This window comes from Rhinolophus ferrumequinum, chromosome 2, assembly GCF_004115265.2.
Source record: "Rhinolophus ferrumequinum isolate MPI-CBG mRhiFer1 chromosome 2, mRhiFer1_v1.p, whole genome shotgun sequence".
NCBI classification, from domain to species: domain Eukaryota; kingdom Metazoa; phylum Chordata; class Mammalia; order Chiroptera; family Rhinolophidae; genus Rhinolophus; species Rhinolophus ferrumequinum.
In genome coordinates this window covers 81,929,474-81,944,540 of record NC_046285.1, presented here as the reverse complement: position 1 = coordinate 81,944,540, position 15,067 = coordinate 81,929,474, and the positions used below count along the sequence as shown (strand labels likewise).

Sequence of the window (15,067 nt, the reverse complement as noted above, 5' to 3'; positions counted from 1 at the left end):
GCCCTCTAGATTGCTATAATGTATAGTTCTTAAGGGAAAAGCAATGAATCCAAATGAAGGTAGAGACAGTATTTAGGGAGGCAAAGTTTAGCATTTGGCTGTACTTCCAAACTCAGTGATCCCAAGTCATCAATAAAATTCATGCTTGTAAAAGTCTCCAGAAGACTTGTCAGTTCTCAAGGACTCTTTTCACCTTTGAGCCTCTCCTCTTACGTTAATTGTGTTAATCCCAGATGAACTATTATGTGGCTACGGCAGAGGAGCGTGAGTCCACTGATACTACATAAACTGTGATCAAAATTCATCTCGTGCTTAAATGAATACTCTCCCAGTGCTACCCAGCATTGCAGGCCTTATGCACGGAGCGTGGTGTCAATGCGGCTGTGGTCACAGTTATCCTGACTCCGCTTGTCCTTTGTCTGTCTGCCTTAGCAGTGTGATGGATGAGCTTGTGTCCTTGTTTGCAAGGGGAATAGCAGAGCATGTTTGGGGCTGGGAGGAGAAGCAGAGGGTTCCTGTGAAGAGAAGCTCAGCACAAATCCATCATCTTCTTCATTTAGAAAATAACTCTGTTTTTTTCTGGGCTCTAAAAGCCATCTTTCTGTTTCTCAAATAGGGTTTCCTACATATAGACTCTTCTCCTTTAGCATTTTAAATCTGTTCTTTTAGTCTGCATCTTTACCTTCTATCTTCTCAAATGCAGATCTTCCCCCTGCCTCACCTTGAAACCTTTCACCATTTCATTGCCATTCAACAACAGCAGCCCATTTTAGCACCTGAACAGCTGATCACTGCTGGATAAAATCATATTTCCATTTTACTTGAAATCCATCATCTCAGATCCCAAATGACTATTCCTCATTGCCTGATAGTACTGCGTATTTCTCTAGCAAGCTTATGGTTCCTTTCCCTGAGAATTTCATTTCAGGCTTTCTCTTTCCTCAAACCTCCCACAATCCACTCCTCCTTCCCCCATCCCAATTTCAGCTGATGGCCTCACTTCTTATTTCACTGAAAAAGATGAAAACCCATTAAAAAAAAAAAAAAACCTCACTCATCTTTCCACCATCAAATCTACTACTTGATCTGGGTCTGCAGGCAATGGCTTTTCCTCTTATCCACTTATCATTCTTTCTCTATTGCATCACCCCAAGTTACAGACATGCTCTGGGGGTTTTCATTTTATTTTTTATTTATTTTTATTTTTAAGGAGGGTGCAGCTCACAGTGGCCAATGCAGGGATCAAACTGGCAACCTTGGTGTTATTAGCACCACACTCTAACCAACTGACTTAACTGGCCACCCCACAGGGGCTTCCTTTTTAAACCAGCTCTCTACTTCCTCCATGACCAACCCATTCAAGATTTATAACAGCTGCCTGCTTAAGCTCTGTCTCCTTCCTAATTCTTTCATTTGCATTTCTTCACCTACTCCTGTTTGAACCTTGCCCTGAGAACTCCATCAAAACTGCTCTTCCCATATGATGCAGCAATCCCTCTCCTGGGCATATACCCAAAAAATCTGAAAACATTTAACTGTAAAGATATATGTGCTCTGATGTTCATTGCAGCTTTATTTGCAGTGGCCAAGACATGGAAACAACCAAAGGGTCCTTCAATAGATGATTGGGTAAAGAAGACGTGGTATATATACACAATGGAATACTACTCTGCCATAAGAAAAGATGAAACAGTGCCATTTGCAACAACATGGATGGATCTTGAGATTATTATACTAAGCAAAATAAATCAGATAGAAAAAGTCTAGAACCATATGACTTCACTCATATGTGGATATAAAATTGAAAGCAACAAAGGAACAAGACAAATAAAGAAACAAAAACTCATAGATACAGACAATAGTTTAGTGGTTACCAGAGGATAAGGGGGAAGGGGGTGGTAGATGAGGGTAAATGGATCAAATATATGGTGATGGAAGGAGAACTGCCTCCGGGTGTTGAACACACAGTGTGAGATATAGATGATGTATTATAGAATTGTGCACTTGAAACTTACATAATTTTACTAAGTATTATAACTCCAATAAATTTTAATTTAAAACAAACAAAAAAGCCAAAAAACAAAAAAATCCCCTGCTCTTTCCAAGTTGTCCAAATGGATGGACAATTTTTGTACTTATCTTCCTTGATCTTGCTGCCAAATGCCATCCATTAGGTCTCTTTTTCTTGGACATTATCTTAAGGTCTGTGATCACTACACTTTCTGGGGTTCTTTTGTCTCTCACCTGCTCTCTGAATCAATTCTGAACTGGTTCCTTTTCTCTGTATAATCTTCCCAAGGCTTTCATCACCTCAGTGCCGTTGATGTCATCATTTATATTTCTGGTCCAAACTGCTTCACATTTGCCTGCTAGATAATTCCACCAGAACATCTCACAGGCATTTTAAACTTAAGATGTTTGAAAACCTCCCTCAATCACCCTTACACGCCACCCATAAGCTTGTTATGTCCCCTTTACCTCCAAAATTTATATTGAATGTGTCATTTATTTTATCTCTACCGGGGCCTCCCTGATTCTGCTTTTGTCCCCTCTGATCCAGTCTCCACACAGCAGACTGAGTGATCTTTTGAAGATAAGCTGGGTAATATCTGCTGCTCAAAATTCTTCAGTGACTTCCCATAGGAATGCAATAAAATCTAAGCTCCTTACCATGGCTTACAAGGCCAGAGGTAAATTCCCCCGATGAACACTCAACTTGCCTTTTGTTCACTGGGCCTTTCACTTCTTTCAATGCTGTAGAAGGGGAGTGAGTTCACTCCTGGTTGGGCATGGCCATCCACAGTGATGTAGGAAGAAGAAAATATTAGAAGTTTCACTTTATCTTTCATCTCACCCTTTAAAATTTCTATTTTTGAATGTTTTATAATGGAAATAATTAGTATAATAATATATGTATACAATTTATAAGTAAATAAATGTAAACATTGAGGGTGCTTGCTTGAAAATTTTTTTCTGATGGGATGTGTGATTCAAATTTGGAGAATTCTCTAATATGCTAATGTTTTGCCTTGCTTTTCTTATACTTCCTCTCTTTTTGTTTTTTGTTTTTTTTGACCTCTAGGCCTTTGTGTAAAATATTCTTTTTTTCTCTTTGCCAGGAAAACTCATCAGACACCACCTCAGAGAAGACACTACTCGACAAATGCTCCTGTCCGTCCGTCATCAGTTCCTTTGGGCATTTTATATTTTTAGTCTCTATCAGGGTAGAATGGTGTCTTTGTTCACTTGTTTATTGCTGTCTCCATCAGGGCAGGGCACGATTGCTTATGCTGGGTCTTTGCACAGTGCCTGGTATACAGCAGGCACTCTTCCAAACTATTTTTAACCGAATGAATGAACTTAGAATCAGATGTACCATTACTTCACTGTGCTCTTTTGTTTCCTCCATGTTATTGCTGATGTCATTCTCTTTACATGGAACCATTTTCCTCTTTCTTTAAAAAACTCAGACTCTGTATATTAATGTCCATTCTTCTCCCTACCAGCTCCCTTTGCACAAGGAGTGTCCCAGACATTTGCGTCTGTACCCACATACCACCTTCAATCTGCCCTTCAAATGCCTTTGGCCTCCAGTTTTCTACCATGATTTGCATTTAAGGGTAATCACTGGATTTACCCCTTGGCCTGGCTTCTTTGGATAGACTCTTATTCACACTTTTTAATTTTTTTATCTTGCCTTTGCTTCTTAGATACTGTCTTGTTAAGGGCGCCCTCGAATAGCCCAGGAGCCCCCACCGCCACATAAGCTTCTGAAATCCCAAACCTAATTCCCATCTACGCCATTCCCATCTAGCTTGCTCTGAAAGGGAGGTTCAACATAGCTAACCTCTCTCAAACATTGTGATTCACTCTGCTGTCCCATGAGGCTGGCCTACAATACTTGTTGTTCACGTCACATGCGTGACTTAAATTTCTCATAAGAATTTGAATAGTTAGCAGCCTGTAAATAATAAGCCCAATCCTATTTACTTCCTCATTTATTTAAGCACTATACTAACAGTGTAACTCAAAACACTAAATCTAAGCCTTGGGAGCATCAGAAGGTCTCCTTTTGTTCTACCTAGAACTAGTGCTTCGGTTTTATTTATGTTTTGACACTCCTGCCAATTATTACCCTGGGAATTGTCAAGTGTGTTTATAGCAATGTGGACAGAAAAACAAACATCCAAATGTTAGCCAGATGGGGCACATTTTATTTCAGCAGCAAATTTAATTTTTTTTATTTTTGGTTTTGTTTCCATAATGGGCATAGTTTTGAGACCTCATTTCAAAGGCATATGGAATTTCTTCATGCTTTGGGAATTGGAACATATGTAAGGAGACTTCTCTCTCAAATTCCAGTCCTTTAGCAGTCCCCCAGCCAACTTTGTCAACTGTCTGTCCTCTGATGATCAGAGCACCTCACCCTCTGAAGGGCGGGGCACACATGTAATGGAAGAGAATTAATTGTATCTCTAGTGACTCCACAGAGGCCATTCTCCTCATTTCTTAAGTAAATCAATGGATTTTCTACCCTCTTTCTAAAATCCTTATTTTATAATGAAAATTGATTCAGATGGAATTTTCTTTAAGTTGCTCATTTACATTTACTTACATAACTAAAAGTGGTACTTATGTAATAACATTTTTTCCTTGATTATAAAAGAAATAAATACTTAGAGAAAATTTAGAACGCTAGTCTCATCAACCAGAGCTAACCATTGCTAACATTTTGATGTATTTCCTTTTTGTTGTTTTGATGGGCAAGCCTCCAAATAATCTTCTTTAAATAAATAATTTTGTATCTTGCAATGTGGTATGTAACATAAGTATTGTTAAATGTCGTTAAACATATCTCATAAACATGATTAGTTTTCTTAATATTCTCCCATATGGACGGATGGATACATATATCCATCCTATCTATCTATCTATCTATCTATCTATCTATCTATCTATCTATCTATCTATCTATATTACTTTAATTCTCCCATTTCTAGCTATATCTCTCTATCTACCGGCAGTGTCAAAAATGTGTACAGTGGACACTTTGGCCAACAATGTTGCTCAAGCAGTAGTTCACCATAATCAGAAGTGTCTGGACGCTGATGGTAACCACTTTGAGCACCTCTTGTAATTGCAGAACTCAGACGTCACTTGTATTCATCTTTTTTTATCGGTATATGTTATCACAATTTTAATACAGTTTTCCTTTCTTAAAACGTGTATACATTTTTTTGGCACCCTCTGCATATTTATATCTGTGTATCTATATATATATATATTAATCTTATCCTCTCATCTACAGACATTTAGTCTATTTAGAAAATCACACCACAATATTTTTTTGGTATGTGTATCTTAAGTTTTGTATACATTTCAGATTATTTCTTTAGAACGGATTCCTAGAAGTGGAATCACTGTGTTAGAGGAGATGAATATTTTTAAGACTCTTGACCTAAATTGCTAAACTGTTTTTTAGAAATGTTGAAATAATTTACACTTCATCTAAAAATGTGAGAGTGTCTAAACACTTACCGAAGCCAGCACTGATTATTGTCTTTTAAAAAAGAACTAAAAAGGGTCATGTTATTTTAATTTCCATTGTTATATCTTGACTACTAATGAGGCTGAATACTTTTTCTGGACTGAAAGTATCATTTGCTCATGTCCTTGGCCCAGTGATTATATATTTGCATGAACTTATAGTATCTTAAGAAGATCGAACTTTATCTTTTATGCTAGTTATAGTATCTTTTTATTTTAAGTTATTATGTTGACAGGCTTTGCTTTTTATAAACTTTATATCTTTGTGTAGTCAAGCCTATCAATTCTCTACTCTTAGGTACTACTATTAAGTTTAATTAAATTTTAAAAAATCATGTACAAAGGATAGTGTAACAAATACTCATGTACTTGTCAGCCAAACTTAATAAAGGCTCATAATTTACTTCTGCTTTTTCTTTCCCCTTCTTCCCCCTGCCCCCGCACTCCAGTTCAAGCTGTTGTTTCTTAGTCTAGTTGTGTAGGACACAGCTCCCTGGCCCTTGCTGGTATTATGAGCGGTGCTCCCCTCCGCCCCCTCCCCCCTGCACAGCTGAGGTAGTTGGTCACCAGTCGTCAGTCGGCTGCTCACAGTAGCTCTTGCTGGCTGCCGGCCACTCATGCTGACCACCGGCTGCTCACGGCAGCACACAGCAGCCCATAGCAGCTCACGCCAATCCCTGGCTGCTCACGGCAGCCCAGCTCCAGGTAGAGCTGTTGTTCACAGTCTTAGCTCTAGAGGGCGCAGCTCGCTGGCCCATGTGGGAATTGAACCTGTGACCTTGGCATTGGGAGCGTGGCGCTGCAACCACCTGAGCCACCAGCTGGCCCTCCTTCTGATTATTTTTTTTTTTTAAACAAAATTACAGATGACATTGATATCTCCTTAATCCCCTTCCCAGTAATATTTCCCTCCTTCCTTTCCCAACTTCCTCGTTTTCCAGAGGCAACCTCATCGTGAATTTGGTGTGATTCTAAATATGGTGTTATATTTTTATCACATGTATATGTACCCATAAATAATGCATAGTACTGCTTAATGTATGTTTTAAAAATTTATGCAAACTATCATAGTATTCATGTCATACTCTTTCATCTTGCTTATTAAAACTCAGTTATGTTTTCAAAATTTATCCCATGTTACTACATATAAGTCTATTTATAATAATTCCCTTTCACTGCCTGTCTAGCATGACTGTACCTCAACATTTTTCTTCATTCTTCTACTGTTGCACTTTTTGCATTGATCCTGATATTTTGATGCAAACAACGCTCAGTTAACATGTGTCTAAGCATCCTTACTCTAGTAGGCACTGATTATTGTCTTTTTGAAAATGAATTAAAAAGGGTCATGTTATTTTAGTAATTTCAAATTTTATATCTTGACTACTAACAAGTTTGAATATCTGCAATCCTGATGCGGTTATGTGAGAATTTCACCCAGAAATGGAATTGCAAGATTAATAAGGCACAATGAATTTATAATATAGCCAGCTATTGCCATATTGCTCTTTTACAAAGATGGTTAAGGAAAATTTGTCTTAAACCTTGTCGAGGACAGAACATTTTTGTATGTTATAATATAAAACCTCTCTGTGGAAAGAAATGAATATTTCTGATAAAATGCTTAAGCTCAGCTAGAACTTAAATGTTCTCACATTTAAATATGCGAGGTAATGAATCTGTTAATTAACTAAAGGAATCTTGGGGGTGACGCTTAAAAGTATTTTTTAATAACTTTAAATGGAATCAAGATTTCTGGAGAGCTACTCACCCATGTTGACTGTGAGCTAGCTGTCTAATTTAATATATACATTTATTATAAATACTTTTATATTTGAGTCTAAATTAATTATTATGTGTATATTTTTTTCTTAAGTATTATTTTCGAAGTAGATAAAACTGTTTTATTCTCATTTGTTGTGTATAAATATTCTCATTTTTTGGTGTGTTTTTGCCAAGACTTTATTATCACTATTTTTTATTCTTGCCAGTCTGATTATTGTAAAATGGGGTATCATTTAAAAAATATTAAATTGATTATTTCAATAATTTTTAGTGAGTCTAAATGTCTTACATTTTTTGGTCATTTGAGTTTTCTGTTCAGTGAAATTTCTGTTCATGTTCTTTGCTGAGTTTTCTCTTGTGTTGTTTGTCTCTTCCTTGTTGATTTGCAGATGTTTGTGTAGGTTATGCATATTTCAAATACCTTCTCACAGCTTGTACTTGCCTTTTAACTTTGTTATGGTGTGTTTTGTCATAGAGAAATTTAAATTTTTTTGTAGTTAGATCTATTCATATTTCCTTCATGATTTCTGCTCACTTGTGTCTTAAGAAATTCTTTCTTATCCTGAGGGCGGGCATAAAGACTTTCTAGTTGTAAGTTTTCATTGATTATATTTAGGCCTCTAATTTATCTGGAGTTAATTTATCTATACAGTGTCCACAAGAGATCTAATTTTATCTTTTCAATCTGGAAAGTCACATGTACCCATACTATTTTTAGGTTTATTATTGATTTTATATGTTGATCTTATATCAATTAACTTTATGAATCTCCCTTATACGTGTAAGTTCTAAAGCTTACTTAGATTCTTTTGAATTTTCTATGCAAATCATTTTGTCTGTAAATAATTTGTCTCTCTTTCTGTATCTCTCTCAATCTCTCTCTCTCCTTTCTTATCTTTCAATCCTTATATCTCTTTTTTGCTTTTCTTGACTTTCTGCATTGGGTGCTGCAGTAAAATGTTAAATATTGAAGGTAACAGCATGCATCATTGTCTAATTTCTAATTATAGAAAATGCTTTTATATCTTTTATGTGTATGCAGTTAGCTCTAGGATTTTGATATCTAGTTTCTTTTTCCTAGTTTTAAAAAATTTACTTATTTGAAATTTTATTTTATTGTGGGAAGAACATTTAACATAAGATCTATCTTCTTAACAAATTTTCAAATTTTCAAGTACAATATATTATTGTTGACTGTACGTACAATGTTGTACAGCAGATCTCTGGAGCTAATTCATCTTGAGTCTAATTTTTTTTTAAGGATTTAACTTGTTTTATATGTAGTTAAACAATTATATGTACACATTAACTGATTAGATGTATACATTAGTGTCAGTTTCTGGACTACATAGCCTGTTCCATTTATCTGTGTATTAACTCTTGCCATAAAAGTGGAATGATTTAATGATTATTGTTTGTATAGTATGTGTTAATATTTAGGAAAGTTCTTTATTTTTTTCTCCCCAACATTTAAAAACTAGCCTCATCTATTTAACCTTTTGTTTATATTTTATCATCACTTCATAAAGTATCAAAAATGATTCTGCTAGAATTTAAATTGAAGTTTAGTTAACTTGTTAATTAACTTAGGAAGTATTAACATCTTTGTAATGTTCATTATTCCCAACCAGGAACCTGATATGTCACTATGATTATTCAAGACTTATTTTTCTCCATGGCACTGTGACCTTGAGAAAATGAATTAATCTCTCTTCTACTTAGTTTACTCAATTGTAAAATGTGAATAATAATTCTATCTATCTCACAGGGTTGTTGTTGGAATTAAGTGAAATAATTTATATTAAGTGCACAGGACAGTCACCGGCATATTCTAAATGCTCAGTAAAAGTTAATTATGATGATGATGAATATTATTAATTCTAATAGTTTTTTTATTCCCAGTTTATCTGAAAGTAATGTTGATTTTATTTCTTTGTTTCAAGTAGTATACTCCTTATTTCTGTCTCATATTCTACTTATTCAACATATTATAATTATTTCTTTAATGCCTACTGTTTACCAGGCATATTCTTTAGACACCCGAGATTCTGTATGAACAAGACAGATAAGATCCCTGCTCTTGTGGAGCTTACATCTCATGTTGGCCAATGCTTTTAAACAGTACTAAATAATACAGATTATAGTGGGTATTCTGGTTTTATTTCTGTATGTAATAAAAACATCGTCAGTAGTTTACCCCTAAGTATAATTTTTTTATAAGACAAACATTTATCATGCTAAGGAAACATCTTTCCATTGCTTGTTATTAACAGTGTTCATTCATTTTATTCAGTCAACACATGTCATGAGTGCCTATGTATGCTAAGGTGATGCTCTGGGTGCTGGGTGTGCAATGACAAACATATGGTCTCGTGGCAAACCAGTCTAATTAGGGAGATAGACATTAACAAAATTTTTATATAAAATGTGTGATTATTAAAAGCAGATATTCAATTTTATCAAATGCCAGTTAAATATGTAGAGATGACATTATTTTCTTATTTGAATTATTGAACTGATGCATTATACTTATTTTAAACTTTTCTTATATTTTTGTAACAAAAAAAGAATATAGCAGTATATAAGGATTTTCACAATTATACTCCTGTGTAAGATTGGTAAATAGTTTGCAAATAATATTTTGAATTTTATACTGCAAATTCCTGTTTGACATTTGGAGAATATTTTCTAATAATGTTGGTCTGATCAAATTAGAAAAGTACAATCAATTGAGAAATTGTCTAGGTTCCTCTTTCTACCTCTACTCTGAATTTCTCTTAACGCATCTGTACAGATTTGAATTTGTGTTTTTTGGAGGGACGAAGGGAGAGAAGTGGGGGGGTGGGGGAGAGGGAGGGAGAGAGAGAGAGAGAGAGAGAGAGAGAAAGAGAGAGAGAGATGCTGGCTGGGAATCAGAATATTAGCTACCATTCATTGAGAGATCACACAGTGGCCACTGTTCTGAGAGTTCTCTGTGTATTAACTTACTCAGTCCTCAAACAGTTCTATGAAGCGTGTACTAATGTTATCATCTTTGTATAAGTAAAGAAACTGGGACACAGAGCCAGAGGCCTCAGAACTGTAAAGTGGCAGAACGCGGTTTTAAACCCAGGTCATCTGGTCTCAGAGCCGACATGTTTAACTACTCTGGTACGTAGGTATATGAGTCGAGAGGTAGGTTGTGCTGCCATCACTAACACCAAAACTTTAATCTTTAACAAAAGAAAAGAGTGTTTCCTCTCTATGCAAATGGTGTGGTGTGTCTGGGTGGCTCTCCAGAGCAGCAGTCCTCCATGTGGTAGCTTGGAATTCCAGGTTCATCTTCTGTTCTTTTGTGTTCATGTTCTGGCAACTCAGTATTGACATTTGTTTCTATAATCACCATGGTATGGAAAGAGAGGGACTTGGAGAATCATATACTGGCTTTTGAAAGCTTCTGCCTGGAGTAACACGTATCCCTCCTCAGAGTTCAGTAGCTGAACCAGGTCACACGGCCAAGCCTTACTTCCAGAGGCAGGGAAATGTCATCTTCGTATGTGCCCACAGTAGAGAAGAACCAGTTACATGGATGACAGCTCTGATGTCACCATAGTATGTGCTTATGCTTCAGCTCTGCCACTGACTAGCTAAATGACCTTCAACAGGTCCCTCTGCTTCCAATTTTAACATCTGGAAAATAACAGGATTCATTTATTCATTCATTATTTACCGATAATATATACTGAGAGTCTAACACGTGCCAGACACTGTGTGACCCTGGGATAACAATAGTAAACATGGTGCAATCCTTGCTCTCAAGCAGTTTGCATGTTAATAGATACCTTCCTATTGATTTTGAGTTCTAAAATCCCAAGATTCTATTAAAAAGCAACCACGAAAATAGGCATTCCAGAGAATTCTATTCTAGAGACTCAGGCATTTTCTCAGGAGTTTCTTCCTTCTTTGCTGAATCCTGCATCCACTTTGCCACAGTGTTAACTTCATCACAGCAGCAGATACACACAAGCTCATCACTTTCAAATCACTGGTGTGTGTACACACTGCTTATATGGTAAAATTAAAATATTCTTTGGACCATTCTCACAGCTATTTTGAATTTAGTGAGCAGCACACTTCACAAAAAATAGAAGAAAACCAATTTGTTTGAGAAATACCCAGGTAGATACCTTTGCCACATAATGTACCTTCCAGATATCAAAGATTTTTTCTATTACCTATATTTTACACAAACCAAAATATGAAACTTAAAAAGTTTTGAAACAGTTTGGATTGCAGTTAATTTTTCCCGAGGAATATTTGTCAGTTCCATAGAAATATGAATAAGTATACGTGTGAGCATACACAAAACTGGTTTGACAAGGCTCTTTTTTTTTAAATCTCTCAGGACTTGAAGCTGCCTGCCAAGTTTTATTTACTAGCTGCCCCTAGTTAAAATACAGTTCACAATGCAAACTTTATAAGAATTTGAGGCATTGTCTTTAAACATGATGCAACAGTGTAAAATTTGAATGAAATATGCAAAGAATTCCATTCAACTTTGCATTGATGCAATTGTGGCATTTCCTTTGATGTTGAAGACTGCGCATCTAATTCTAAAAGCAAAGCCAAAAAGAAAAAAAAGATGCAATAGTTGAATGTATCCTCAGTGTCTTACTCTAAATACTCGTAAACTTCTGATTAATCATACCCATTTTTCATCCTTTTACAATTCTTCAGCACTTAGGAAGCATTGAGTTAGTCTTATAATATAATAGTTTTTTAAATTAATTTTCTGCTTGTTTGTACTTTGAATTTATTTAATATTACTATGTTTGTTCCTCTTCTCAATAGTAAAACGAGGACAGAGACCATGATCATATACTCTCAGAATCTCTGGTTTGCTCAGTAAGCATCCAAAGCTTAATACTGGGTTTTCTTGAAGGCAAAATAGTATTCAGGATCTTTGAGTAAGGGAAGGACTTAGAGAAGCTGATAATATTTACTAAGGAGAGATCAGTAACAGTTCTCTCTCCTCATTATACATATTCTCCCTAAGTCATCCAATCTACTGTCATCATGTCAGGTGCTACCTTAAAGTCTCCCAAATTCATATCTCCAGTCATGGTCTTCCTGAGGTCCACAATGGCAATTCAACCACTATCACCACCTAGCTGTCTATACAAACAATTCAGACTCAATATATGTAAACCAGAATGCTTTATCTTTTCTCCACATCAGCATCCTCTGTGGTCTCTCTTTTTCAGGATGGTGTCACCATCCATTTGGCCATACGATGCATCTGGAGTCATCCTTGGTTTTTCCATTTTCCTTATCAGGTACCAACTCCTGTGGATTCTATCTCTTTAACAGTTCTTGAATTCATCTTCTTCCTATAACTTCCAGCTTCAGTTCAGGTCTTCATTTCCCATCTGGTTATAGCAACAGCTTCCTAAGTAATCTTCCTGTCTCCAGTTAGGTGTCCTTTAATCATTCTCTCCATACCTAGCCCTGTGTCTTTCCTCATATGCAAATCTGACTACATCAATGTACGTTTCACTCTATCAACTGGATGGGTGCAGTTCCACATTCTGGTCATTTCCTAATTCAGAGGTCTGCTCAGGAGGTCTTGACCAATCTTGCCTTGTGAGCTATGCCCCTGCTTCCACACTCTTAAAATCCTCTGTGTCTCAAATCGTACTTGCCTGTCTCAGCAGAGTTCTACCCTGACCATTCTCTCTCTCTTCCTGCTTACCTTTCTTTCATTTTCTTGCTTTGTGGTGGTTGCAGAGTACAAGGCGGAGTACAAGAGAGGAAGTATGGAGGGAAGAAATGAAAAGCACTGAAGAACCTGAAGCCCAGTTCCCTGATGCTCTTTCCCTTTCAATCCTAGAGTCCATGGTCTTCTTTTGTAAAATGTTTTCTAATCCATACCATGTGTGTAGTTTTTGAGTGGCTCTGAATGGGTATATCATGTCAGCGTGTGAACCTCAAACAGCAATGTCGAGAGTTTAGCCTAGCTACTCCATGATGTTGGATGATGTTGCTGCCTTGGTATCTATTTGGTTTGGCCAAGCCACCTGTGAGGGCCTTGAACTGACACCAGCCCCCTGATGTAAGTGATTGCTCTAGTTAACAGCCTGCAGAGTCACAAGCAAATAGAAGTTTCTGATATGACTTCCCCAACAGCCCTTGTGATCAAGTCTCCCTGGCTTCCCAGGGCCTTCCCCTTGTGCGCCCCTTAGAGAAGACTCCTGTGGGGCTTAACCAAAAAGAGCTCTTTTTGACTTGAATTGACTAATGTGGCCTTAGCCTGGGAACCTCACAGCACTCTATCTAGAGACCCAAATAAAGGCATGTGTCCCTGGTCCTGCCTCTCTCTCTGTCTGCACCTTGCCTTCACCTCCCCTCATGGCTCTTCAAGGCCTGCTGTGCACTTCCTGCAGGACCTGTGAGTAATAAACGTCTTTATTTTGATTTTTCTGTGGTCTTTTGTTGAGCCAGCGCTCACCATCTGGCACCCTGTGCTCCACTTAACAAATGTTAATTTAACAAAGTCACAAGAGGCAATGAATGACCCTGTTACTGATGTCACTGGGTCTTGAGTCTACTGTAGCACGACATGAAAATCATTACTTAATAAGTGTTTGGTTTTTTTGACAGTGATAAAAGAAGGTAAAGGAAAGAAGGAAAAAACTGTACTGTTGAGAAAAAGGCATACCGTTTCAAGATAATCTTGACTCAAGTTTATAATAACAGTTCCAAGGAAAGAAGCATTTATTTACCTTCTGCTGCAGAAATGTGGACTCCATCATGGCTGTTTCAAAGCTGCAAGCACCCTCTGCCTGGGTCTTCTCCCACAGAGATCTGAGAAATTGCACAGAATGGCTCTGTATGGACAGGGGCTCCGGAAATAGGCTCTGAAGGGGCATTAATGAGAAAAACATAACGTTATTTCTTGTCCAAATAATATTGTTTGATTGATTGCAAGGCACTATTTGGGCTTCTTGGTTTGAACTTTAACATGGTTTAAATTTAAATAAAACAACAAAGAAATCTATCTTGAAGATCAAACATATGATACATTTTAGGTTTTTCATTTTTTAACACAAATTTAAAATTATTCAATAGGATTTTCAAGGCAGTTGGTATCAATCTCTATAAATATGCTTAAACTTTTTAATGTAGTGTTTGCCTTAATCAATTTCCCAAGCATGTTACCTAATTGGAAAATGGTTAATATAAATGTTCATACTTATTTTTTCAGAGATCTGAAAATTAAGGTATAAAATTAAATCTAGATTACAAATATCAGAGTGGATCGCGAAGACCAGAAACTCGATAACTAAGTATTCATTATGCAACTACTCAAATATGAAGTATGAGTGGGTATGTGGGAAACAAAAGCACTTTTAATCCTAAAATGTATAATGGGTAACTATCCCTAGAGCTTTAAGATATTCTAAGTTTTAGATAACAGGATTGTTAATGTAAAGAAAATCACATTTATATGTATATTTAATTTAAGTCAATGAAAATAAAATTTTCAAAGGAAGATTTAAGTTGTGTTTGCATATTTACTAATCAATTACATGTTTAATAGTCATTTACACGTTGTAATATATCTTTAAATGGAGAAAGTTGTAATTCAAGGGAACCATTTTATAAAAACGTACAGGACATCAAAGGACATAAAACGTTTTATTTATTTATATATATATGTGTATATATGTGTATATACATATATATAATACTTTAT

At 36.3% G+C, this 15,067-nt stretch overlaps 1 protein-coding gene across 4 annotated transcripts in view; it reads right to left on the bottom strand.

Moving 5' to 3' along the window:
- The window catches only part of VEPH1 (ventricular zone expressed PH domain containing 1), a 203,339-nt gene that overhangs the window by 33,102 nt on the left and 155,170 nt on the right, over nt 1-15,067 (bottom strand). For all 4 annotated transcript variants that reach the window (XM_033092130.1, XM_033092103.1, XM_033092111.1 and 1 more), the window contains one exon: nt 14,094-14,228. In XM_033092130.1, the coding sequence (XP_032948021.1) occupies nt 14,094-14,228 (135 nt within the window). The remainder of the gene's footprint in view (nt 1-14,093; nt 14,229-15,067) is intronic.